This window comes from Oncorhynchus kisutch, unplaced genomic scaffold (genome assembly GCF_002021735.2).
Source record: "Oncorhynchus kisutch isolate 150728-3 unplaced genomic scaffold, Okis_V2 Okis06b-Okis10b_hom, whole genome shotgun sequence".
Taxonomy (NCBI): domain Eukaryota; kingdom Metazoa; phylum Chordata; class Actinopteri; order Salmoniformes; family Salmonidae; genus Oncorhynchus; species Oncorhynchus kisutch.
In genome coordinates, this window is record NW_022261983.1 from 15,078,714 (window position 1) to 15,106,253 (window position 27,540).

General features: G+C 44.7%; 1 protein-coding gene and 1 long non-coding RNA gene across 4 annotated transcripts; both read right to left on the reverse strand.

The window, feature by feature from the left end:
• Positions 1–1,617: 1,617 nt before the first annotated feature.
• On the reverse strand, positions 1,618–3,342 carry LOC116359921 (uncharacterized). Its single transcript, XR_004206818.1, has 2 exons — positions 2,235–3,342; positions 1,618–2,181 (listed from the first exon to the last, which is right to left on the reverse strand). It is a non-coding gene; the product is annotated as an uncharacterized LOC116359921 (long non-coding RNA).
• A 205-nt stretch (positions 3,343–3,547) lies between these two features.
• LOC109878926 (phosphatidylinositol N-acetylglucosaminyltransferase subunit Q) lies at positions 3,548–27,474 on the reverse strand. Of its 3 annotated transcripts, none has more exons than XM_031813967.1 (14): positions 27,191–27,474; positions 22,414–22,663; positions 20,633–20,819; positions 16,016–16,242; positions 14,967–15,163; positions 11,713–11,844; positions 11,413–11,533; positions 9,613–9,739; positions 7,605–7,758; positions 6,262–6,373; positions 5,931–6,011; positions 5,549–5,663; positions 5,033–5,094; positions 3,548–4,170 (listed from the first exon to the last, which is right to left on the reverse strand). In XM_031813967.1, the coding sequence occupies exons 2-14, from the start codon at positions 22,564–22,566 to the stop codon at positions 4,018–4,020; spliced, it is 1,821 nt and encodes a 606-aa protein (XP_031669827.1). In that variant the 5' UTR covers positions 22,567–22,663; positions 27,191–27,474; the 3' UTR covers positions 3,548–4,017. The 3 variants fall into 3 exon arrangements, with proteins under 3 accessions (XP_031669827.1, XP_031669828.1, XP_031669826.1); XM_031813968.1 differs by lacking the exon at positions 27,191–27,474 and adding an exon at positions 26,712–26,818; XM_031813966.1 differs by lacking the exon at positions 27,191–27,474 and adding an exon at positions 26,626–26,795.
• Positions 27,475–27,540: the final 66 nt, after the last annotated feature.

The following is a 27,540-nucleotide window of genomic DNA, read 5'->3' on the forward strand; positions in this document are numbered from 1 at the left end:
TCTCTTTCTCTGTGTCTCTTCTCTCCCTATGTGTCTCTTTCTCTCTCTGTGTCTCTCTATGTGTCTCTTTCTCTCTCTGTGTCTCTCTATGTGTCTCTTTCTCTCTCTGTGTCTCTCTATGTGTCTCTCTCTATGTGTCTCTCTCTCTATGTGTCTCTCTCTCTATGTGTCTCTCTCTATGTGTCTCTCTCTATGTGTCTCTCTCTCTATGTCTCTCTCTATGTGTCTCTCTCTCTCTATGTGTCTCTCTCTATGTGTCTCTCTCTCTCTATGTGTCTCTCTCTATGTGTCTCTCTCTCTCTCTATGTGTCTCTCTCTCTATGTGTCTCTCTCTCTCTATGTGTCTCTCTCTCTCTATGTGTCTCTCTCTATGTGTCTCTCTCTATGTGTCTCTCTCTATGTGTCTCTCTCTCTATGTGTCTCTCTCTCTATGTGTCTCTCTCTATGTGTCTCTCTCTATGTGTCTCTCTCTCTATGTGTCTCTCTCTCTATGTGTCTCTCTCTATGTGTCTCTCTCTATGTGTCTCTCTCTATGTGTCTCTATGTGTCTCTCTCTATGTGTCTCTCTCTATGTGTCTCTCTATGTGTCTCTCTATGTGTCTCTATGTGTCTCTATGTGTCTCTCTCTATGTGTCTCTCTCTATGTGTCTCTCTCTATGTGTCTCTCTCTATGTGTCTCTCTATGTGTCTCTCTCTCTATGTCTCTCTCTCTCTCTCTATGTGTCTCTCTCTCTCTATGTGTCTCTCTCTCTCTCTCTTATGTGTCTCTCTCTCTATGTGTCTCTCTCTATGTGTCTCTCTCTGTGTCTCTCTATGTGTCTCTATGTGTCTCTCTCTATGTGTCTCTCTCTATGTGTCTCTCTATGTGTCTCTCTCTGTGTCTCTCTCTCTATGTCTCTCTCTCTCTCTCTCTATGTGTGTCTCTCTCTCTCTATGTGTCTCTCTCTCTCTCTCTATGTGTCTCTCTCTCTCTCTCTATGTGTCTCTCTCTCTCTCTCTATGTCTCTCTCTATGTGTCTCTCTCTCTCTATGTGTCTCTCTCTCTATGTGTCTCTCTCTATGTGTCTCTCTCTCTCTCTATGTGTCTCTCTCTATGTGTCTCTCTCTATGTGTGTCTCTCTCTGTGTGTCTCTCTCTCTATGTGTCTCTCTCTCTATGTGTCTCTCTCTATGTGTCTCTCTCTATGTGTCTCTCTCTATGTGTCTCTCTCTATGTGTCTCTCTATGTGTCTCTCTCTATGTGTGTCTCTCTATGTGTCTCTCTCTATGTGTCTCTCTCTCTATGTGTCTCTCTCTATGTGTCTCTCTCTATGTGTGTCTCTCTCTATGTCTCTCTCTCTCTATGTGTCTCTCTCTATGTGTCTCTCTATGTGTCTCTCTCTATGTGTCTCTCTCTATGTGTCTCTCTCTATGTGTCTCTCTCTATGTGTCTCTCTATGTGTCTCTCTCTATGTGTCTCTCTCTGTGTGTCTCTCTCTATGTGTCTCTCTCTATGTGTCTCTCTCTATGTGTCTCTCTATGTGTCTCTCTCTATGTGTCTCTCTCTATGTGTCTCTCTATGTGTCTCTCTATGTGTCTCTCTCTCAACTGGAAAACAATGAGGCTACTCCTTTTCAAACCACATTCAAATAAACTGGGCCTTTATTATTATTATGAAAGGAACATTGGGGATACGTCCCACATAGGCCTAGTCAAAAAGTAGTGCACTACTTAGTCTATAGCGTTCCATTTGAGACACATACCCGGACATTTAGGTACATTGTACATTCAACAACTTCAGTACTAGTCAACACTCAACACAAATCAAATGCAATCAAACATGACAATATGACGAACTACGGTCCTGATTTAGAATCAATTGTTTTCTTATTTCTTCCATTATGGCACAACAAAAAATCAGTCTATGAAATTAAAGGAGAATTAAAAAAATAGGTTCTAAGAAGATAAACCAGGATAATACCAGGTTGTTATTGTTAAAAAATAAAGGCTCTCAATAAAGTTGAGAAATTCCTTTTGTATTTCAGAATTCCCAGATGGAGGATTCCCTGATTTCCTGCTTCTTCCTTCCAGATTCAGGGAATATTCTAACCAGGATTTCTGAAGGAAAACCTGGGAATTTGGGGAAAGTTAGGGGAATCTTTCAAACGTAATGCTAAATAAAAAGGTTAAATAAATACAGTACCTCTATACTTCTAGTACTTCTCTGGCAGTTAGATACTGTACTGAATACAGTACCTCTATACTCTAGTACTTCTCTGGCAGTTAGATACTGTACTGAATACAGTACCTCTATACTCTAGTACTTCTCCGACAGTTAGATACTGTACTGAATACAGTACCTCTATACTCTAGTACTTCTCTGACAGTTAGATACTGTACTGAATACAGTACCTCTATACTCTAGTACTTCTCTGACAGTTAGATACTGTACTGAATACAGTACCTCTATACTCTAGTACTTCTCCGACAGTTAGATACTGTACTGAATACAGTACCTCTATACTCTAGTACTTCTCTGACAGTTAGATACTGTACTGAATACAGTACTTCTATACTCTAGTACTTCTCTGGCAGTTAGATACTGTACTGAATACAGTACTTCTATACTCCAGTACTTCTCTGGCAGTTAGATACTGTACTGAATACAGTACCTCTATACTCTAGTACTTCTCCGACAGTTAGATACTGTACTGAATACAGTACTTCTATACTCCAGTACTTCTCTGGCAGTTAGATACTGTACTGAATACAGTACTTCTATACTTCTAGTACTTCTCTGGCAGTTAGATACTGTACTGTAGGTTTGGGGTTAGCAGGTTTTTAGGGGGGAAATGGCACATTACCAGAGTAAAAAAATGACCTAGAATACTAAACTAAGAATAAATACGGAATGTTTTCAATGAAAATAAATGCATTGACATAATCTCGCTACACATTAGTCGGAATGTATAAACAATCAATTCATCCTGAAAATGTGAGTGTTTTATTTTACTCTTATAATATAAAACACATCTGGAGTTAAATAAGACTAGGAGTAATTAGTGCAGTAGATGCTTTAGACAGCATCAAATGGCACCCTATTCCCTACATAGTGCACTACTTTTGACCAGGGCCCCATAGAGCTCTGGTCAACAGTAGTGCACTATGAAGGGAATAGGGTGCCAGCAGCCCTAAATACCTGATTTAAAAGGAGACACACACACACCTCCTTTACAAACTCTCATCAGCAGCACCAACATTCTCACACTAACATCCTCTCCCACCACCCCTCCCCCTCCACTCATCAACCTTGGTGTTCTGGTCTCTCCCCCCTATCCTTCCCCCTTCTCTATTCTGTCTCTCCCCCCTATCCCTCCCCCTCTCCCCCCTATTCCTCCCCCTTCTCTATTCTGTCTCTCCCCCCTATCCCTCCCCCTTCTCTATTCTGTCTCTCCCCCCTATTCCTCCCCCTTCTCTATTCTGTCCCCCCCCCCTATTCCTCCCCCTTCTCTATTCTGTCTCTCCCCCCTATCCCTCCCCCTTCTCTATTCTGTCTCTCCCCCCTATACCTCCCCCTTCTCTATTCTGTCTCTCCCCCCTATACCTCCCCCTTCTCTATTCTGTCTCTCCCCCCTATCCCCCCCCCTTCTCTATTCTCGGTCTCTCCCCCCTATCCCTCCCCTTCTCTATTCTCGGTCTCTCCCCCCTATTCCTCCCCCTTCTCTATTCTCGGTCTCTCCACTGGTCTCAGTTGATCTTGGTGGTGTCTCCAGGGGTAGATGAGTTCTCCCAGAAACAGCCTCCCTCATCTCTCTCTCCCCATCGTCTCTCTCCCCATCTCTCGCCTTTGTCTCTTTCCCCTGTTCCTAGCCTATCTTCATAGTATTGTGTCTCCAGGGGTAGATGAGTTCTCCCAGGAACAGCCCCCCCCCCCCCTATCTCTCTCTCCCCTGGTCGTAGTCTATCTTGGTAGTCTTGTGTTTCCAGGGGTAGATGAGTTCTCCCAGAAATAGCCCCCCCATCTCTCTCTTCCCTGGTCCTAGTCTATCTTGGTAGTCTTGTGTCTCCAGGGGTAGATGAGTTCTCCCAGGAACAGCTTCTTGCAGAGGGCCAGCCAGGAGTCTTTAGGGTAGCAGCTGTAGGTGGGGGTCCTGTAGGTCTGAACCACACTGCTCACCTTGAGAGGGTTAATCTGAGAGGTGGGGGAGACATAAACATGTCTAGGTTTATCTAGGAGAAAAACTGTGAATGACACATGTGTAGGGTATGTCTATGTGGTTTTACAGGAATACATAACCTAAACCGACTGCCATTTTGAGCTTCCGTTTATTTTCCCTGACAAACGCTGTCATCAAAGAGGATCACAATTGAAATCAGTCGTATACCTTTTGGTTCCTCAATGATTCTTAATCAAATGCATCATTTTGTGTGGATCAAGTTTTAAATGATTAAAAAGACAGAACGAAAAGACAATGTATGTTATGATAGAGAGAAACAGAGAGAGAAGAGAGAGAAGGAAAGAGAGAGAAGAGAGAGAAGAGAGAGAAGGAAAGAGAGAGAAGAGAGAGAAGGAAAGAGAGAGAAGAGAGAGAAGAGAGAGAAGGAAAGAGAGAGAAGAGAGAGAAGGAAAGAGAGAGAAACAGAGAGAGAAGAGAGAGAAGGAAAGAGAGAGAAGAGAGAGAGAAGAGAGAAACAGAGAGAGAAGAGAGAGAAGGAAAGAGAGAGGAGAGAGAGAAGAGAGAGAAGGAAAGAGAGAGAAGAGAGAGAGAAGAGAGAGAGAAGGAAAGAGAGAGAAGAGAGAGAGAAGAGAGAGAGAAGGAAAGAGAGAGAAGAGAGAGAGAAGGAAAGAGAGAGAAGAGAGAGAGAAGAGAGAGAAGGAAAGAGAGAAGAGAGAGAGAGAAACAGAGAGAGAAGAGAGAGAAGGAAAGAGAGAGAAGAGAGAGAAGAGAGAGAAGGAAAGAGAGAGAAACAGAGAGAGAAGAGAGAGAAGGAAAGCGAGAGAAGAGAGAAGGAAAGAGAGAGAGAGAGAGAGAAGAGAGTGAGAGATGTCTTACATCCATCATGAGGTGTAGAGGTGTTCCTGGTTCCTCACAGAGCACTCTGAACTTCACCCCCTCTGTAGAGAACACACACATCTCAGTCAAACACAGAACATCACAGCCCAGCACCGTCTCCTCCCTCATTCAACCAGGTCTCTCTTAAAATAGAGACTAACCTGGTTAAATAAAAGGAATATAGAAACCACAGTACAGAACATTTTTTAAAACATTTTATAAAGTTGGTTTTGTAACATAAACTGGAAATTTGATATTTTTGACTGACATTATGATTGTCTGTTTCATATCGACAAAGTCGTTTCATATCGACAAAGTCGTTTCATATCGACAAAGTCGTTTCATATCGACAAAGTCGTTTCATATCGACAAAGTCGTTTCATATCGACAAAGTCGTTTCATATCGACAAAGTCGTTTCATATCGGCAAAGTCGTTTCATATCGGCAAAGTCACTTCCACAAAGTGTTAAAGTACATTTCCTGCTTCTACACAGTTAGGCATGTTGTCCCTCCCACCTGCCAGTCTGTAGGATCTGAAGAGTCGGAGGCCCATGGCGAACAGAGGGAAGGAGTTGATGAAGTCAACACTGAGGTGGAGAACTCCCTGGAACATTACTACCACAAGGCGGAGCTAGACAGAGAGAAACAGACAGACAGACAGAGACAGTAAGGGGTCAAAGAATAGACACTTTATTTTTCATTGGTTAGAAGGAGAATGTGTTTTTGTTCCTTTCCCAACACCCCCAGACACACGTGGCGAGGCCCAGGGTCAGCCGCAGGACAGCGCCCATGGATGGAGAACAATTGTAGGGGATGAAAGTGCCTGTGTTCTCACCAGGCCCAGGGACAGCGCCCATGGATGGAGAGGGGATGAAAGTGCCTGTGTGTGTGTTCTCACCAGGGTAAACACTAGGTAGTATAGAGCTGTGGTTGGCAGGAGGAACAGCAGGATGGTGAAGAGTAACGTCCCGATGAACAACTAGAAAACAACACACATTAGTTCACTGTAACAAATACACACACACTTTAGTTCACTGTAACAAATATACACACATTAGTTCACTGTAACAAATGTGTGTGTGATAGGTGTGTGTGTGTGTGTGTGTGTGTGTAATAGGTGTGTGTGTGTGTATGTGTGTGTGAGAGTAATAGGTGTGTGTGATAGGTGTGTGTGTGTGAGAGTAATAGGTGTGTGTGTGTGTGAGAGAGTAATAGGTGTGTGTGACTACCTGGTCCAGGTCATAAGAGCAGGAGTCTACTCTCTGTCTGAGAACGTTCCATTTCTTCCCTCTGAACAGCCTCCACAGAGAGGACAGACCATATACTGTCATACAGTACAGCCTGGAGAGAGAGAGGAGTAGAGAGAGGAGGAGGGGAGAGAGAGAGAGGAGGGGAGAGAGAGAGAGGAGGGGAGGAGAGAGAGAGAGAGCGAGAGAGAGAGGAGGGGAGAGAGAGAGAGAGGAGTAGAGAGAGGAGGGGAGAGAGAGGCAGTAGGAGAGAGAGAGAGAGAGAGAGAGGAGGGGAGAGAGAGAGGGAGGAGGGGAGAGAGAGAGAGAGAGAGGAGGGGAGAGAGAGAGGGAGGAGGGGAGAGAGAGAGAGAGAGAAGGTAGGAGAGGGGAGAGAGAGGGGAGTAGGGGGAGAGAGAGGGGAGTAGAGAGAGGAGGGGAGAGAGAGAGGAGGGGAGAGAGAGAGAGAGGAGGTAGGAGAGGGAGGAGGGGAATGAGGGATGGGGAGACGAAAGGGAAAGGAGGCAGAAGAGCAGGGCGGAGAGGGGGAGGGGATAGAGAGGGAGGATGGAGGGTGAGAGAAGGGAGATATTTTTAGCCTTCATACACATTTAATAAGTCTGTAAATGACATGCTGAGAGCTCCTCACACATCAATTAGTAAAGGGGAAAGAGGGTAACACGTCACCATGATGTTCACAGGGCTGAGAGGTACAGAGCCTTCACAATGTATTCAGACCCCTTGACTTTTTCCACATGTTGTTACATTACAGCCTTAAAAACACCCCCCCCCCCCCTCAATCTACACACAATATCCCATAATTGTTTTAAAAATTTAAAAATTTTCAGGGGGAGGACCCCCGGACCCCCCTGCCAGATGGGGCACCCCAACTTGATACAAAGTCAGGAGCCCATGAATAGACCAACAGGTATGACTGATGATTGAAGCAGGTGTTAAACATGGGCTTTGCTTCACAGAAAGCAGCAGTTGATTTACTCCATTGCCAACACTTTAAATCACATCAGTAGACCAATATCCTTAAGTATCATGACATCACCTTTTATAACCTTCAATCTGTTTGTTTTTTTAATCATATTCTGGACCAGAATAAGGCTCTACTACCTATTGTTCCTGCAGTGAGGGACTCAACATCTTCATCAAATGTGTTCATAATTTATCTGAAGAGAATCACAAAAAATCCGTAGTAGCCTACCAGTATGCACAATAGGGAGTAAATGAACAGCTCTCTCACGATGCAATTCGGTTTCGTTCACCTAAAATATCCGCTTGTTCTAAGGTCAAACGTGGTGCACTTTTGGGAGGCATCGTGGCTGGTCTCTTCTCACCTGGCTCCATAGACGTAGAAACAGTAGATGTGGAAGGTGAGCAGGGCGGTGATGTCAGAGAGCAGGGAGAGGGCAAAGGTCAAGCCCAGGCAGGCAGACAGACCCACGTACCACAGAATCATCTCAATGAACGGAGACATCAGGTGAATGTAGCCTGCAGAGAGAGGAGGAGGAGGGCCATGGGTGTGTGTCTGTGGAGGAGGGCCATGGGTGTTTGTGTCTGTGGAGGAGGGCCATGGGTGTGTGTGTCTGTGGAGGAGGGCCATGGGTGTTTGTGTCTGTGGAGGAGGGCCATGGGTGTTTGTGTCTGTGGAGGAGGGCCATGGGTGTGTGTGTCTGTGGAGGAGGGCCATGGGTGTTTGTGTCTGTGGAGGAGGGCCATGGGTGTTTGTGTCTGTGGAGGAGGGCCATGGGTGTTTGTGTCTGTGGAGGGGGACCATGGGTGTTTGTGTCTGTGGAGGAGGACCATGGGTGTTTGTGTCTGTGGAGGAGGGCCATGGGTGTGTGTGTCTGTGGAGGAGGACCATGGGTGTGTGTGTCTGTGCAGGAGGGCCATGGGTGTGTGTGTGTGTGTGTATGTGGAGGAGGGCCATGGGTGTTTGTGTCTGTGGAGGAGGGCCATGGGTGTTTGTGTCTGTGGAGGAGGGCCATGGGTGTTTGTGTCTGTGGAGGAGGGCCATGGGTGTTTGTGTCTGTGGAGGAGGGCCATGGGTGTGTGTGTCTGTGGAGGAGGGCCATGGGTGTGTGTGTCTGTGGAGGAGGGCCATGGGTGTTTGTGTCTGTGGAGGAGGGCCATGGGTGTTTGTGTCTGTGGAGGAGGGCCATGGGTGTGTGTGTCTGTGGAGGAGGGCCATGGGTGTTTGTGTCTGTGGAGGAGGGCCATGGGTGTGTGTGTCTGTGGAGGAGGGCCATGGGTGTTTGTGTCTGTGGAGGAGGGCCATGGGTGTGTGTGTCTGTGGAGGAGGGCCATGGGTGTGTGTGTCTGTGGAGGAGGGCCATGGGTGTTTGTGTCTGTGCAGGAGGGCCATGGGTGTGTGTGTCTGTGGAGGAGGGCCATGGGTGTGTGTGTCTGTGGAGGAGGGCCATGGGTGTTTGTGTCTGTGCAGGAGGGCCATGGGTGTGTGTGTCTGTGGAGGAGGGCCATGGGTGTTTGTGTCTGTGGAGGAGGGCCATGGGTGTTTGTGTCTGTGCAGGAGGGCCATGGGTGTTTGTGTCTGTGCAGGAGGGCCATGGGTGTGTGTGTCTGTGGAGGAGGGCCATGGGTGTTTGTGTCTGTGCAGGAGGGCCATGGGTGTGTGTGTCTGTGGAGGAGGGCCATGGGTGTGTGTGTCTGTGGAGGAGGGCCATGGGTGTTTGTGTCTGTGGAGGAGGGCCATGGGTGTTTGTGTCTGTGGAGGAGGGCCATGGGTGTTTGTGCAGGAGGGCCATGGGTGTTTGTGTCTGTGGAGGGGGGGCATGGGTGTTTGTGTCTGTGGAGGAGGGCCATGGGTGTGTGTGTCTGTGGAGGAGGGCCATGGGTGTTTGTGTCTGTGGAGGAGGGCCATGGGTGTTTGTGTCTGTGGAGGAGGGCCATGGGTGCTTGTGTCTGTGGAGGAGGGCCATGGGTATGTGTGTCTGTGGAGGAGGGCCATGGGTGTGTGTCTGTAGAGGAGGGCCATGGGTGTGTGTCTGTGCAGGAGGGCCATGGGTGTTTGTGTATATGAAGGAGGGCCATGGGTGTGTGTGTCTGTGCAGGAGGGGCATGGGTGTGTGTGTGTCTGTGCAGGAGGGCCATGGGTGTGTGTCTGTAGAGGAGGGGCATGGGTGTGTGTGTGTCTGTGCAGGAGGGCCATGGGTGTGTGTGTCTGTGGAGGAGGGGCATGGGTGTTTGTGTGTGTGGAGGAGGGCCATGGGTGTGTGTGTCTGTGGAGGAGGGCCATGGGTGGGTGTGTCTGTGGAGGAGGGCCATGGGTGGGTGTGTGTGTGTGGAGGAGGGGCATGGGGGTGTGTGTGTGTGTGAGAGACTCACTGATCCACAGGTGTATATGGTAGAGGAAGAATCGTCCTAACACCTGGTCTAGAGCCCGGTTCATCTTCAGACCAGCTGGAGCTCCCATCAGCCACTGCAACAGCTCCTCCAGCTCTTTAGCTACATGCTAACAACAAAACACAATATATAGCTTAGCTACATGCTAACAACAAAACACAATACATAGCTTAGCTACATGCTAACAACAAAACACAATATATAGCTTAGCTACATGCTAACAACAAAACACAATACATAGCTTAGCTACATGCTAACAACAAAACACAATACATAGCTTAGCTACATGCTAACAACAAAACACAATACATAGCTTAGCTACATGCTAATAACAAAACACAATACATAGCTTAGCTACATGCTAACAACCAAACACACAACAATACATAGCTTAGCTACATGCTAACAACCAAACACACAACAATACATAGCTTAGCTACATGCTAACAACAAAACACACAACAATACATAGCTTAGCTACATGCTAACAACAAAACACACAACAATGAATCAGATTACATGGAGAGGAGGACCTGATCCTAGATCATAATGAATATGATTATAATGGACAGGAGGACCTGATCCTAGATCATAATGAATATGATTATAATGGACAGGAGGACCTGATCCTAGATCATAATGAACATGATTATAAATGGACAGGAGGGACCTGATCCTAGATCATAATGAATATGATTCTAATGGACAGGAGGACCTGATCCTAGATCATAATGAACATGATTATAAATGGACAGGAGGACCTGATCCTAGATCATAATGAATATGATTCTAATGGACAGGAGGGACGTGGGGCCGTATCAGCTCCCCTCGGTCCATGTTATCTTATTCCTTGTGATCTAAAAGGCAAAAATGATCCTAGATCAGCACACATACTCAGCGATAAAGATTATTTAGGAGATATTTAGGGGGATATCAAGGGAGATATTGAGGGGGTTATTCTAGGGGGATATTGGGTTGGATATTGAGGGGGATATCGAGGGGGATATTTAGGGGGTAATTCTCGGGGGATATTGGGTTGGATATTGAGGGCGTTATTCTAGGGGGATATTGGGTTGGATATTGAGGGGGATATTCTAGGGGGATATTGGGTTGGATATTGAGGGGGATATTGGGTTGGATATTGAGGGGGTTATTCTAGGGTGATATTGGGTTGGATATTGAGGGGGATATTCTAGGGGGATATTGAGGGGGATATTGAGGGGGATATTCTAGGGGGATATTGAGGGGGATATTCTAGGGGGATATTGGGTTGGATATTGAGGGGGATATTCTAGGGGGATATTGAGGGGGATATTGGGTTGGATATTGAGGGGGATATTCTAGGGGGATATTGGGTTGGATATTGAGGGGGATATTCTAGGGGGATATTGGGTTGGATATTGAGGGGGATATTCTAGGGGGATATTGAGGGGGATATTCTAGGGGGATATTTCGTAGGGCAAAAACGACCCTGAACCTCTTTATAATGTGGCAACGTGATTTCATTTGAAGCTCATCTTCACCAATGTGAGTTTTACGGAGGTGGTTATGTAACTAGAGTCAACTGAGTGATACAGAAATAAATAAATAAATGACCTTTAAACCTAATTTATAAGTCACCTTTAGTCAACTGAGCGATACAGAAATAATCACCTCTCGATACTGAACGTTGTTGAAGACATTTTTTTTTAAAGAAAATCTCTGACAGATTATAAATGAGGTTTAAAGGTAATTGTTGTACATTGCTTTTGCACTGGGGAAATGTGGTCCATGATGTCTTACATCAGCAGCAGGTACCAGTGTGTTGGCCAGTTTGCCTATACGGTTTTCTCTATACATCCACGACACCAACAGCAGGCCCAGAGACACATCCACAAAGAACGACACAAAGATATTGGCTTTCCTGTGTGGAGAGAAAGAGAGAGAGAGTCACTACTTTTGACCCGAGGGCAATAGGGCTCTGGTCAAATGCACTGCACTATACAGGGAATAGTGTGCGATTTGAGACGCAATGGGGTGAGTTAGATACCATCTTGTAGCCAGTCTGCCACATGGCTGTGTGTGTGTGTGTGTGGTCTCTACCTCATGAAGTGGTTGTGTGCGGTGGCTCTGGTAGGAGAGCAGACTGTCTGAAGGTGTTCTGTTCTGTAGCTCAGCTGGAGACAAGTAGACAACTTACTGGAGATGAACCTCATCGGGCGCATATTCAATATCCTGGGGAGACAGACAGACAGACAGACACATTCAATATCCTGGGGAGGGAGACAGACAGACAGACAGACAGACAGACAGACAGACAGACAGACAGACAGACAGACAGACAGACAGACAGACAGACAGACAGACAGACAGACAGACAGACACATTCAATATCCTGGGGAGACAGACAGACAGACAGACAGACACATTCAATATCCTGGGGAGACAGACAGACAGACAGACAGACAGACAGACAGACAGACAGACAGACAGACAGACAGACAGACAGACAGACAGACAGACAGACAGACAGACAGACAGACAGACAGACAGACACATTCAATATCCTGGGGAGACAGACAGACAGACAGACAGACAGACACATTCAATATCCTGGGGAGACAGACAGACAGACAGACAGACACATTCAATATCCCGGGGAGACAGACAGACAGACAGACACATTCAATATCCTGGGGAGACAGACAGACAGAAAGACAGACAGACACAGACAGACAGACAGACAGACAGACAGACAGACAGACAGACAGACAGACAGACACATTCAATATCCTGGGGAGACAGACAGACACATTCAATATCCTGGGGAGACAGACAGACAGACAGACAGACAGACAGACAGACAGACAGACAGACAGACAGACAGACAGACAGACAGACAGACAGACAGACAGACAGACAGACAGACACATTCAATATCCTGGGGAGACAGACAGATAGACAGACAGACACATTCAATATCCTGGGGAGACAGACAGATAGACAGACAGACAGACACATTCAATATCCTGGGGAGACAGACAGACAGACAGACAGACACATTCAATATCCCGGGGAGACAGACAGACAGACAGACACATTCAATATCCTGGGGAGACAGACAGACAGACAGACAGACAGACAGACAGACAGACAGACAGACAGACAGACAGACAGACAGACAGACAGACACATTCAATATCCTGGGGAGACAGACAGACAGACAGACAGACACATTCAATATCCTGGGGAGACAGACAGACAGACAGACAGACAGACAGACAGACAGACAGACAGACAGACAGACAGACAGACACATTCAATATCCTGGGGAGACAGACAGACAGACAGACACATTCAATATCCTGGGGAGACAGACAGACAGACAGACAGACAGACAGACAGACAGACAGACAGACACATTCAATATCCTGGGGAGACAGACAGATAGACAGACAGACACATTCAATATCCTGGGGAGACAGACAGATAGACAGACAGACAGACACATTCAATATCCTGGGGAGACAGACAGACAGACAGACAGACACATTCAATATCCCGGGGAGACAGACAGACAGACAGACACATTCAATATCCTGGGGAGACAGACAGACAGACAGACAGACAGACAGACAGACAGACAGACAGACACATTCAATATCCTGGGGAGACAGACAGACAGACAGACAGACACATTCAATATCCTGGGGAGACAGACAGACAGACAGACAGACAGACAGACAGACAGACAGACAGACAGACAGACAGACAGACAGACAGACAGACAGACAGACACATTCAATATCCTGGGGAGACAGACAGACAGACAGACACATTCAATATCCTGGGGAGACAGACAGACAGACAGACAGACAGACAGACAGACAGACAGACAGACAGACAGACAGACAGACAGACAGACAGACAGACAGACAGATTCAATATCCTGGGGAGACAGACAGATAGACAGACAGACACATTCAATATCCTGGGGAGACAGACAGATAGACAGACAGACAGACACATTCAATATCCTGGGGAGACAGACAGACAGACAGACACATTCAATATCCCGGGGAGACAGACAGACAGACAGACACATTCAATATCCTGGGGAGACAGACAGACAGACAGACAGACAGACAGACAGACAGACACATTCAATATCCTGGGGAGACAGACAGATAGACAGACAGACAGACAGACAGACAGACAGACAGACAGACAGACACATTCAATATCCTGGGGAGACAGACAGACAGGCAGACACATTCAATATCCTGGGGAGACAGACAGACACATTCAATATCCTGGGGAGACAGACAGACACATTCAATATCCTGGGGAGACAGACAGACAGATGAAAACATTCAATATCCTGGGAGACAGACAGACAGACCTGCTACTACAGATGCTGGTCCACAGTGTTAGTATCCAGGTGGTTAGCAGACAGACAGGTCCTGACACCCCCCTTACCTGTTACTACACAGGCTGGTCCACAGTGTTAGTATCCAGGTGGTTAGCAGACAGACAGGTACTGACACCCCCCTTAGCTGCTACTACAGAGGCTGGTCCACAGTGTTAGCATCCAGGTGGTTAGCAGACAGACAGGTACAGACACCCCCCCCCCCCCCCTTACCTGCTACTACAGAGGCTGGTCCACAGTGTTAGCATCCAGGTGGTTAGCAGACAGACAGGTACTGACACACCCCTTACCTGCTACTACAGAGGCTGGTCCACAGTGTTAGTATCCAGGTGGTTAGCAGACAGACAGGTACTGACACCCCCCCCCCTTACCTGCTACTACAGAGGCTGGTCCACAGTGTTAGTATCCAGGTGGTTAGCAGACAGACAGGTACTGACACCCCCCCCCCCTTAGCTGCTACTACAGAGGCTGGTCCACAGTGTTAGTATCCAGGTGGTTAGCAGACAGACACAGGTACTGACACCCCCCCCTTAGCTGCTACTACAGAGGCTGGTCCACAGTGTTAGCATCCAGGTGGTTAGCAGACAGACAGGTACTGACACACCCCTTACCTGCTACTACACAGGCTGGTCCACAGTGTTAGTATCCAGGTGGTTAGCAGACAGACACAGGTACTGACACCCCCCCCCTTAGCTGCTACTACAGAGGCTGGTCCACAGTGTTAGTATCCAGGTGGTTAGCAGACAGACAGGTACTGACACACCCCTTAGCTGCTACTACAGAGGCTGGTCCACAGTGTTAGTATCCAGGTGGTTAGCAGACAGACAGGTACTGACACACACCCCTTACCTGCTACTACAGAGGCTGGTCCACAGTGTTAGTATCCAGGTGGTTAGCAGACAGACAGGTACTGACACACACCCCTTACCTGCTACTACAGAGGCTGGTCCACAGTGTTAGCATCCAGGTGGTTAGCAGACAGACCGGTGTCGAGGCCTGTTTCATCAGTTCTACTATAATGGAGCCCTCGCGTCCCTCTGATTGCCAGTGGGTCATCTTCACTGGACCGTCATCATACTTATCCAGGAAGAACAGCGGCTCACTCTGACACACTGTCCCAAACACCTGCAGCAGCAACAACAACAATTACAGACAACACCTGCAGCAACAACAACAATTACAGACAACACCTGCAGCAGCAACAACAATTACAGACAACACCTGCAGCAGCAACAACAACAATTACAGACAACACCTGCAGCAGCAACAACAATTACAGACAACACCTGCAGCAGCAACAACAACAATTACAGACAACACCTGCAGCAACAACAACAATTACAGACAACACCTGCAGCAGCAACAACAATTACAGACAACACCTGCAGCAGCAACAACAATTACAGACAACACCAGCAGCAGCAACAACAATTACAGACAACACCAGCAGCAGCAACAACAATTACAGACAACACCTGCAGCAACAACAACAATTACAGACAACACCTGCAGCAACAACAACAATTACAGACAACACCAGCAACAGCAACAATTACAGACAACACCAGCAACAGCAACAATTACAGACAACACCTGCAGCAACAATTACAGACAACACCAGCAGCAACAACAATTACAGACAACACCAGCAACAGCAACAATTACAGACAACACCAGCAACAGCAACAATTACAGACAACACCAGCAGCAACAACAATTACAGACAACACCAGCAGCAACAACAATTACAGACAACACCAGCAGCAACAACAATTACAGACAACACCAGCAGCAACAACAATTACAGACAACACATATGTATAACAACATAACAATTACAGACAACACATATGTATTATAACAACAACAACAATTACAGACAACACATATGTATTATAACAACAACAACAACAATTACAGACAACACATATGTATTATAACAACAACAACAATTACAGACAACACATATGTTGTCACCTGTGGTAGTTGTGACTCAGTTTGAGGGTCTGGAACCCCGTTGTCTATGGGGTGCAGCTGAGACAGCATGACCTTCCTCTGTTCATAGTGGATAAAGATCACCTTGTCCTTCTCTCCTCCTCCTTCCTCTCCCTCTACTTCCTTCTCTCCTCCTCCTCTCTTTGTTCCTCCTTTCTCTCCACCACCATCCTCTTTCAGCTCCTTTTCCTGTTGTACCAGCTTCCCATCTACGGCAGGGGCAGAGGAACATTTTATTAGAGATGCACTGCATGATGATAACAGCAGAAATATCCGCCTTTTGATTAAATATACAGACATCTGTGTTTATGAATTAAAAAGAGCAGAGTGAATTAAGCTCTAATTTACAAACTCTTGTTAACTTACTTTTGCTATGAGAAAACAGTGATGCACGTCTACAGACAGAACATTAATTTCAGTGTGAGAAAACAGTGATGCACGTCTATAGACAGAACATTAATTTCAGTGTGAGAAAACAGTGATGCACGTCTACAGACAGAACATTAATTTCAGTGTGAGAAAACAGTGATGCACGTCTACAGACAGAACATTAATTTCAGTGTGAGAAAACAGTGATGCACGTCTACAGACAGAACATTAATTTCAGTGTGAGAAAACAGTGATGCACGTCTACAGACAGAACATTCATTTCAGTGTGAGAAAACAGTGATGCACGTCTACAGACAGAACATTCATTTCAGTGTGAGAAAACAGTGATGCACGTCTATAGACAGAACATTAATTTCAGTGTGAGAAAACAGTGATGCACGTCTACAGACAGAACATTAATTTCAGTGTGAGAAAACAGTGATGCACGTCTATAGACAGAACATTAATTTCAGTGTGAGAAAACAGTGATGCACGTCTATAGACAGAACATTAATTTCAGTGTGAGAAAACAGTGATGCACGTCTACAGACAGAACATTCATTTCAGTGTGAGAAAACAGTGATGCACGTCTATAGACAGAACATTAATTTCAGTGTGAGAAAACAGTGATGCACGTCTATAGACAGAACATTAATTTCAGTGTGAGAAAACAGTGATGCACGTCTATAGACAGAACATTAATTTCAGTGTGAGAAAACAGTGATGCACGTCTACAGACAGAACATTAATTTCAGTGTGAGAAAACAGTGATGCACGTCTATAGACAGAACATTAATTTCAGTGTGAGAAAACAGTGATGCACGTCTACAGACAGAACATTAATTTCAGTGTGAGAAAACAGTGATGCACGTCTACAGACAGAACATTCATTTCAGTGTGAGAAAACAGTGATGCACGTCTACAGACAGAACATTCATTTCAGTGTGAGAAAACAGTGATGCACGTCTACAGACAGAACATTCATTTCAGTGTGAGAAAACAGTGATGCACGTCTACAGACAGAACATTAATTTCAGTGTGAGAAAACAGTGATGCACGTCTACAGACAGAACATTCATTTCAGTGTGAGAAAACAGTGATGCACGTCTACAGACAGAACATTCATTTCAGTGTGAGAAAACAGTGATGCACGTCTACAGACAGAACATTCATTTCAGTGTGAGAAAACAGTGATGCACGTCTATAGACAGAACATTAATTTCAGTGTGAGAAAACAGTGATGCACGTCTACAGACAGAACATTAATTTCAGTGTGAGAAAACAGTGATGCACGTCTATAGACAGAACATTAATTTCAGTGTGAGAAAACAGTGATGCACGTCTATAGACAGAACATTAATTTCAGTGTGAGAAAACAGTGATGCACGTCTACAGACAGAACATTCATTTCAGTGTGAGAAAACAGTGATGCACGTCTATAGACAGAACATTAATTTCAGTGTGAGAAAACAGTGATGCACGTCTACAGACAGAACATTCATTTCAGTGTGAGAAAACAGTGATGCACGTCTACAGACAGAACATTAATTTCAGTGTGAGAAAACAGTGATGCACGTCTACAGACAGAACATTAATTTCAGTGTGAGAAAACAGTGATGCACGTCTACAGACAGAACATTCATTTCAGTGTGAGAAAACAGTGATGCACGTCTACAGACAGAACATTAATTTCAGTGTGAGAAAACAGTGATGCACGTCTACAGACAGAACATTCATTTCAGTGTGAGAAAACAGTGATGCACGTCTACAGACAGAACATTAATTTCAGTGTGAGAAAACAGTGATGCACGTCTACAGACAGAACATTAATTTCAGTGTGAGAAAACAGTGATGCACGTCTACAGACAGAACATTAATTTCAGTGTGAGAAAACAGTGATGCACGTCTACAGACAGAACATTCATTTCAGTGTGAGAAAACAGTGATGCACGTCTACAGACAGAACATTAATTTCAGTGTGAGAAAACAGTGATGCACGTCTATAGACAGAACATTCATTTCATAAGAAAGCCATTCGTCAATAATTCTATATCAACAGTTGATCTCCAAAGAGAGAATCTAAACAAAACACCTTTTAATGCTGTCCCTAATGACACACTATTCCCTACATAGTGCACTACTTTAGACCAGAGCTCTATGACACCCTATTCCCTACATAGTGCACTACTTTAGACCAGAGCTCTATGACACCCTATTCCCTACATAGTGCACTACTTTAGACCAGAGCTCTATGACACCCTATTCCCTACATAGTGCACTACTTTAGACCAGAGCTCTATGACACCCTATTCCCTACATAGTGCACTACTTTAGACCAGAGCTCTATGACACCCTATTCCCTACATAGTGCACTACTTTAGACCAGAGCTCTATGACACACTATTCCCTACATAGTGCACTACTTTAGACCAGAGCTCTATGACACCCTATTCCCTACATAGTGCACTACTTTAGACCAGAGCTCTATGACACCCTATTCCCTACATAGTGCACTACTTTAGACCAGAGCTCTATGACACCCTATTCCCTACATAGTGCACTACTTTAGACCAGAGCTCTATGACACACTATTCCCTACATAGTGCACTACTTTAGACCAGAGCTCTATGACACCCTATTCCCTACATAGTGCACTACTTTAGACCAGAGCTCTATGACACCCTATTCCCTACATAGTGCACTACTTTAGACCAGAGCTCTATGACACCCTATTCCCTACATAGTGCACTACTTTAGACCAGAGCTCTATGACACACTATTCCCTACATAGTGCACTACTTTAGACCAGAGCTCTATGACACCCTATTCCCTACATAGTGCACTACTTTAGACCAGAGCTCTATGACACCCTATTCCCTACATAGTGCACTACTTTAGACCAGAGCTCTATGACACACTATTCCCTACATAGTGCACTACTTTAGACCAGAGCTCTATGACACACTATTCCCTACATAGTGCACTACTTTAGACCAGAGCTCTATGACACCCTATTCCCTACATAGTGCACTACTTTAGACCAGAGCTCTATGACACCCTATTCCCTACATAGTGCACTACTTTAGACCAGAGCTCTATGACACCCTATTCCCTACATAGTGCACTACTTTAGACCAGAGCTCTATGACACCCTATTCCCTACATAGTGCACTACTTTAGACCAGAGCTCTATGACACCCTATTCCCTACATAGTGCACTACTTTAGACCAGAGCTCTATGACACCCTATTCCCTACATAGTGCACTACTTTAGACCAGAGCTCTATGACACCCTATTCCCTACATAGTGCACTACTTTAGACCAGAGCTCTATGACACACTATTCCCTACATAGTGCACTACTTTAGACCAGAGCTCTATGACACACTATTCCCTACATAGTGCACTACTTTAGACCAGAGCTCTATGACACCCTATTCCCTACATAGTGCACTACTTTAGACCAGAGCTCTATGACACCCTATTCCCTACATAGTGCACTACTTTAGACCAGAGCTCTATGACACCCTATTCCCTACATAGTGCACTACTTTAGACCAGAGCTCTATGACACCCTATTCCCTACATAGTGCACTACTTTAGACCAGAGCTCTATGACACCCTATTCCCTACATAGTGCACTACTTTAGACCAGAGCTCTATGACACCCTATTCCCTACATAGTGCACTACTTTAGACCAGAGCTCTATGACACCCTATTCCCTACATAGTGCACTACTTTAGACCAGAGCTCTATGACACCCTATTCCCTACATAGTGCACTACTTTAGACCAGAGCTCTATGACACCCTATTCCCTACATAGTGCACTACTTTAGACCAGAGCTCTATGACACCCTATTCCCTACATAGTGCACTACTTTAGACCAGAGCTCTATGACACCCTATTCCCTACATAGTGCACTACTTTAGACCAGAGCTCTATGACACCCTATTCCCTACATAGTGCACTACTTTAGACCAGAGCTCTATGACACCCTATTCCCTACATAGTGCACTACTTTAGACCAGAGCTCTATGACACCCTATTCCCTACATAGTGCACTACTTTAGACCAGAGCTCTATGACACCCTATTCCCTACATAGTGCACTACTTTTGACCAGGGCCCATAGGTCAGAGGGTAAAATGTACCCCATGGGCCCTGGTTAAAAGTAGGTGTCTTATATAGGGAACGATAGGGGCCACTTGGGATGCAAACAGAGACTTACTCTGGTCCCTTGTGAGGACGTGACACCTGAAGCCTATCTTGCCCATCTCTCTACTGAGCTGGAGCCACTGTCCCTGGGGGAAGATGGTGCTGAGGTCCCTGAGGAAACTCTCCATGCCCTCCTGGCCCTCCTTGGGCATGCTCCACGAGCCCAGCACCGTCAGATCCACCCCACTCTGGCCACGCATCTGGACCAGGGACAGGAAGGTTAAATCACACACACTCTACCTGCTGTATGTACCATCTGGACCAGGGACAGGAAGGTTAAATCACACACACTCTACCTGCTGTATGTACCATCTGGACCAGGGACAGGAAGATTAAATCACACACACTCTACCTGCTGTATGTACCATCTGGACCAGGGACAGGAAGGTTAAATCACACACACTCTACCTGCTGTATGTACCATCTGGACCAGGGACAGGAAGGTTAAATCACACACACTCTACCTGCTGTATGTACCATCTGGACCAGGGACAGGAAGGTTAAATCACACACACTACCTGCTGTATGTACCATCTGGACCAGGGACAGGAAGGTTAAATCACACACACTCTACCTGCTGTATGTACCATCTGGACCAGGGACAGGAAGGTTAAATCACACACACTCTACCTGCTGTATGTACCATCTGGACCAGGGACAGGAAGGTTAAATCACACACTCTCTGCCTGATGTATGTACCATCTGGACCAGGGACAGGAAGGTTAAATCACACACACTCTACCTGCTGTATGTACCATCTGGACCAGGGACAGGAAGGTTAAATCACACACACACTCTACCTGCTGTATGTACCATCTGGACCAGGGACAGGAAGGTTAAATCACACACACTCTACCTGCTGTATGTACCATCTGGACCAGGGACAGGAAGGTTAAATCACACACACTCTACCTGCTGTATGTACCATCTGGACCAGGGACAGGAAGGTTAAATCACACACTCTCTGCCTGATGTATGTACCATCTGGACCAGGGACAGGAAGGTTAAATCACACACACTCTACCTGCTGTATGTACCATCTGGACCAGGGACAGGAAGGTTAAATCACACACTCTCTACCTGATGTATGTACCATCTGGACCAGGGACAGGAAGGTTAAATCACACACTCTCTGCCTGATGTATGTACCATCTGGACCAGGGACAGGAAGGTTACATCACACACACTCTACCTGCTGTATGTACCATCTGGACCAGGGACAGGAAGGTTAAATCACACACACTCTACCTGCTGTATGTACCATCTGGACCAGGGACAGGAAGGTTAAATCACACACACTCTACCTGCTGTATGTACCATCTGGACCAGGGACAGGAAGGTTAAATCACACACACTCTACCTGCTGTATGTACCATCTGGACCAGGGACAGGAAGGTTACACCACACACTCTACCTGCTGTATGTACCATCTGGACCAGGGACAGGAAGGTTACACCACACACTCTCTACCTGATGTATGTACTGTTTGACCTGACAAGGGATGAAGGGGTATTGGGTGACTGACAGATTTAAAAAATATATATATATATATTAATATTTAACTAAGCAGGTCAGTTAAGAACACATTCTTATTTACAATGACGGCCTACCGGGGAACAGTGGGTTAACTGCCTTATTCAGGGGCAGAACGACAGATTTTTACCTTGTCAGCTCGGGGATTCGATCTAGCAACCTTTCGGTTACTGGCCCGCCCCTCTAACCATTAGGCTACCTGCTGCCTGGATACACACTGACTGACACATGTACACTGACTGATACACACACACACTCTACCTGGTGGATGTACTGCTTGACCTGTCCAGGGATGAAGGGGTAGTGGATAACAGCTAGCACCACGGCCGAGTTCTGTCCTGGGATCCATCGCCCCACAAGCAGCCCACTGTCTGCCTTGTTACAGCACTGAGGGAAGAAAATCTTCAGCACCATGATGGGACTGGAGGTCAGGGTTCAGAGGTCAGGCACGCTCCTTCAGTCTAACCTCCTGGGGTAGGTGATCACAGGTTAGCCTAGTGTCTTCAGATACCTGCAGAATGGAGAAACATTTTGTGAAGTATGAAATAATTTGTATACCCATTACCCAGCTATACTAGTTCCCAATAATTAGTACCCATTACCCAGCTACACTAGTTCCCAATAATTAGTACCCATTACCCAGCTACACTAGTTCCCAATAATTAGTACCCATTACCCAGCTACACTAGTTCCCAATAATTAGTACCCATTACCCAGCTACACTAGTTCCCAATAATTAGTACCCATTACCCAGCTACACTAGTTCCCAATAATTAGTACCCATTACCCAGCTACACTAGTTCCCAATAATTAGTACCCATTACCCAGCTACACTAGTTCCCAATAATTAGTACCCATTACCCAGCTACACTAGTTCCCAATAATTAGTACCCATTACCCAGCTACACTAGTTCCCAATAATTAGTATACTGATTACCCCACTATACTAATTACCAATAATTAGTACCCATTACCCAGCTACACTAGTTCCCAATAATTAGTACCCATTACCCAGCTACACTAGTTCCCAATAATTAGTATACTGATTACCCCACTATACTAATTACCAATAATTAGTACCCATTACCCAGCTATACTAGTTACCAAGAATTAGTACCCATTACCCAGCTACACTAGTTCCCAATAATTAGTATACTGATTACCCCACTATACTAATTACCAATAATTAGTACCCATTACCCAGCTATACTAGTTACCAAGAATTAGTATACCCATTACCCAGCTACACTAGTTACCAAGAATTAGTATACTGATTACCCCACTATACTAATTACCAATAATTAGTACCCATTACCCAGCTATACTAGTTACCAAGAATTAGTATACCCATTACCCAGCTACACTAGTTACCAAGAATTAGTATACTGATTACCCCACTATACTAATTACCAATAATTAGTACCCATTACCCAGCTATACTAGTTACCAAGAATTAGTATACCCATTACCCAGCTACACTAGTTCCCAATAATTAGTATACTGATTACCCCACTATACTAATTACCAATAATTAGTACCCATTACCCAGCTATACTAGTTCCCAATAATTAGTATACCCATTACCCAGCTACACTAGTTCCCAATAATTAGTATACCCATTACCCAGCTATCCTGTCTCAGCCTCCAGTATTTATGCTGCAGTAGTTTATGTGTCGGGGGGCTGGGGTCAGTTTGTTATATCTGGAGTACTTCTCCTGTCCTATTCGGTGTCCTGTGTGAATCTAAGTGTGCGTTCTCTAATTCTCTCCTTCTCTCTTTCTTTCTCTCTCTCGGAGGACCTGAGCCCTAGGACCATGCCCCAGGACTACCTGACATGATGACTCCTTGCTGTCCCCAGTCCACCTGGCCATGCTGCTGTTCCAGTTTCAACTGACCTGAGCCCTAGGACCATGCCCCAGGACTACCTGACATGATGACTCCTTGCTGTCCCCAGTCTACCTGGCCATGCTGCTGCTCCAGTTTCAACTTCCACCTGACTGTGCTGCTGCTCTAGTTTCAACTGTTCTGCCTTATTATTATTCGACCATGCTGGTCATTTATGAACATTGAACATCTTGACCATGTTCTGTTATAATCTCCACCCGGCACAGCCAGAAGAGGACTGGCCACCCCACATAGCCTGGTTCCTCTCTAGGTTTCTTCCTAGGTATTGGCCTTTCTAGGGAGTTTTTCCTAGCCACTGTGCTTCTCCACCTGCATTGCTTGCTGTTTGGGGTTTTAGGCTGGGTTTCTGTACAGCACTTTGAGATATCAGCTGATGTACGAAGGGCTATATAAATAAATTTGATTTGATTTGATTTGATACTAATTACCAATAATTAGTACCCATTACCCAGCTATACTAGTTACCAAGAATTAGTATACCCATTACCCAGCTACACTAGTTCCCAATAATTAGTTTACCCATTACCCAGCTACACTAGTTACCAATAATTAGTATACCCATTACCCAGCTATACTAGTTACCAATAATTAGTACCCATTACCCAGCTACACTAGTTCCCAATAATTAGTATACTGATTACCCCACTATACTAATTACCAATAATTAGTACCCATTACCCAGCTATACTAGTTACCAATAATTAGTATACCCATTACCCAGCTACACTAGTTACCAATAATTAGTATACCCATTACCCAGCTATACTAATTACCAATAATTAGTTTACCCATTACCCAGCTACACTAGTTACCAATAATTAGTATACCCATTACCCAGCTATACTAGTTACCAATAATTAGTACCCATTACCCAGCTACACTAGTTCCCAATAATTAGTATACTGATTACCCCACTATACTAATTACCAATAATTAGTACCCATTACCCAGCTATACTAGTTACCAATAATTAGTATACCCATTACCCAGCTACACTAGTTACCAATAATTAGTATACCCATTACCCAGCTATACTAATTACCAATAATTAGTACCCATTACCCAGCTATACTAGTTACCAAGAATTAGTATACCCATTACCCAGCTACACTAGTTACCAATAATTAGTACCCATTACCCAGCTACACTAGTTACCAATAATTAGTATACCCATTACCCAGCTATACTAGTTACCAATAATTAGTATACCCATTACCCAGCTATACTAGTTACCAATAATTAGTATACCCATTACCCAGCTACACTAGTTCCCAATAATTAGTATACCCATTACCCAGCTATACTAGTTACCAATAATTAGTATACCCATTACCCAGCTACACTAGTTACCAATAATTAGTATACCCATTACCCAGCTATACTAGTTACCAATAATTAGTACCCATTACCCAGCTATACTAGTTACCAAGAATTAGTATACCCATTACCCAGCTACACTAGTTACCAATAATTAGTACCCATTACCCAGCTACACTAGTTACCAATAATTAGTATACCCATTACCCAGCTATACTAGTTACCAATAATTAGTACCCATTACCCAGCTATACTAGTTACCAAGAATTAGTATACCCATTACCCAGCTACACTAGTTACCAATAATTAGTATACCCATTACCCAGCTATACTAGTTACCAATAATTAGTATACCCATTACCCAGCTATACTAGTTACCAATAATTAGTATACCCATTACCCAGCTACACTAGTTACCAATAATTAGTATACTCACACTAGTTCCCCCCCAAAGTAGTAACATAGTTAAGGTCTGTATATAGTTTAGTTATACTGTGTATACCAGTGTTTCATCTTGTCACAATGTGAATGTCCTCGTGTGGTGTGAGCCGATCTAGTTTAATAAACATGACCAAGAATCAGGAGGGTTGTCAGAGTGACTCACTCCAACTGTTAGCAGACATTTCAATCAGGACCAGCTGTTTGTTAGTCAACTCAAACGAATCATTGTCGGGCCGCATCAGTGGAGTCCCGTTGCCTTTGTCCACTGCTGCCCTCTGTGTGTCCTTCAGAATATTGAGCCTTGCATTCGTGTCCATGACAACCATGCCTGTGGGCTTAACTATTGATTTGGCTGTCGTGCTTTAGTTTCCCGTCACATCTATAACAGCACTATTGCTGCCTAAGCTACGTTACATGTTAATATAACATGTAAAACTATTTGGGGCATTAATCGACTTTTTGCAGTATACGTTTGAGACAAAGTGAGACGCTTATTTTGATTAAATGAGCACAAATAGGCCCTAATCGAAGTTAGTGCACACTCCAGCCAGCTTCGGAGGCTGTGCGACACCCGTATCGTTATCCGATGTCAAAATAAAATCAACAGCAATCAACAATAGTTTCTGTATTCCTCTCTGATGTGATGCATATCTTCAATGTCAGTGATAATATATTCTGCAGGCAGTTATCCACACTGGGCGCACAGTGCAAAGAGACAGACATTAGCTTACGTTAGCTAACTTAGTAACGAATAAATCCGTATTCAGCTGGCTAACAACATTTCGGTAAATAATATAAAATATTCCATACCTGCAGGGTTGTTTATTTCTATTCGAAGAAAATCTGCTTTTGTCAATATGATGTCAATACCGTTTCAAACAGATTTGGGATCGTACCGTTACATGATTTACCCTTCAATTGTCAAATTGAAGTTAGCGTCTGTTGGTAGCCATCTTTGTTGTTGATAGACCGTCATCATTTACGCTCCGGTTGGAATATCATTGCAGTAACAAGAGTTCCGGTGTATTGCTGGATGAGATGATGTAGCAGTTCTGTGAATAATCTGAACTAAACCCTCTGTTTGATAGTAATTTCCAGCCACAACAAAAAGCTTGATATTTAGCCTAATAATATCAAATATAATCATAAAATACTACACTTTATTATGGCCACTGAATTCCACTACCACTGAATATTCTTAAAAAAAATATCCCATCCATTTCTGCCAGTTGAAAAGGACACATTTTTCATTAATACCAAAACGATTGTAATCAAACATGGAATCTCATTTCGACTCAATAAGGCAGCCATAATATCCATTTGAATATAGTATTACAAAATTTGAAAACATCACCGTCGAAATGACATTTCTGACCTTCAATGTTCAGACGTGTTGTTTGCTGTTTGAGGTCATTCTGTTGAATGAAGAACAACTGTAGAGGTGTTATCTTCTCTGAATGACACTGCAGGAAAAGAGCGGGCTGAAAAAGCTTTAGACAAGTAGATATTATAAGTAACCCACATCCACTGTCCATAATATCTTACACCCTTGTGCACACAGCTTGTTCATTCAGACGAGATCTTAATTCCACCTGAAATGTCAAAGAAAGTCACATTTCAGAAGAATAGCTATGTCCTTATGCAGCTTTAGTAGGCTACATTATCCTAATCTGGCACATTTTGGGTGCTTCATTTATTTGGGATGACAGTTGTGGAGGCAGAGAT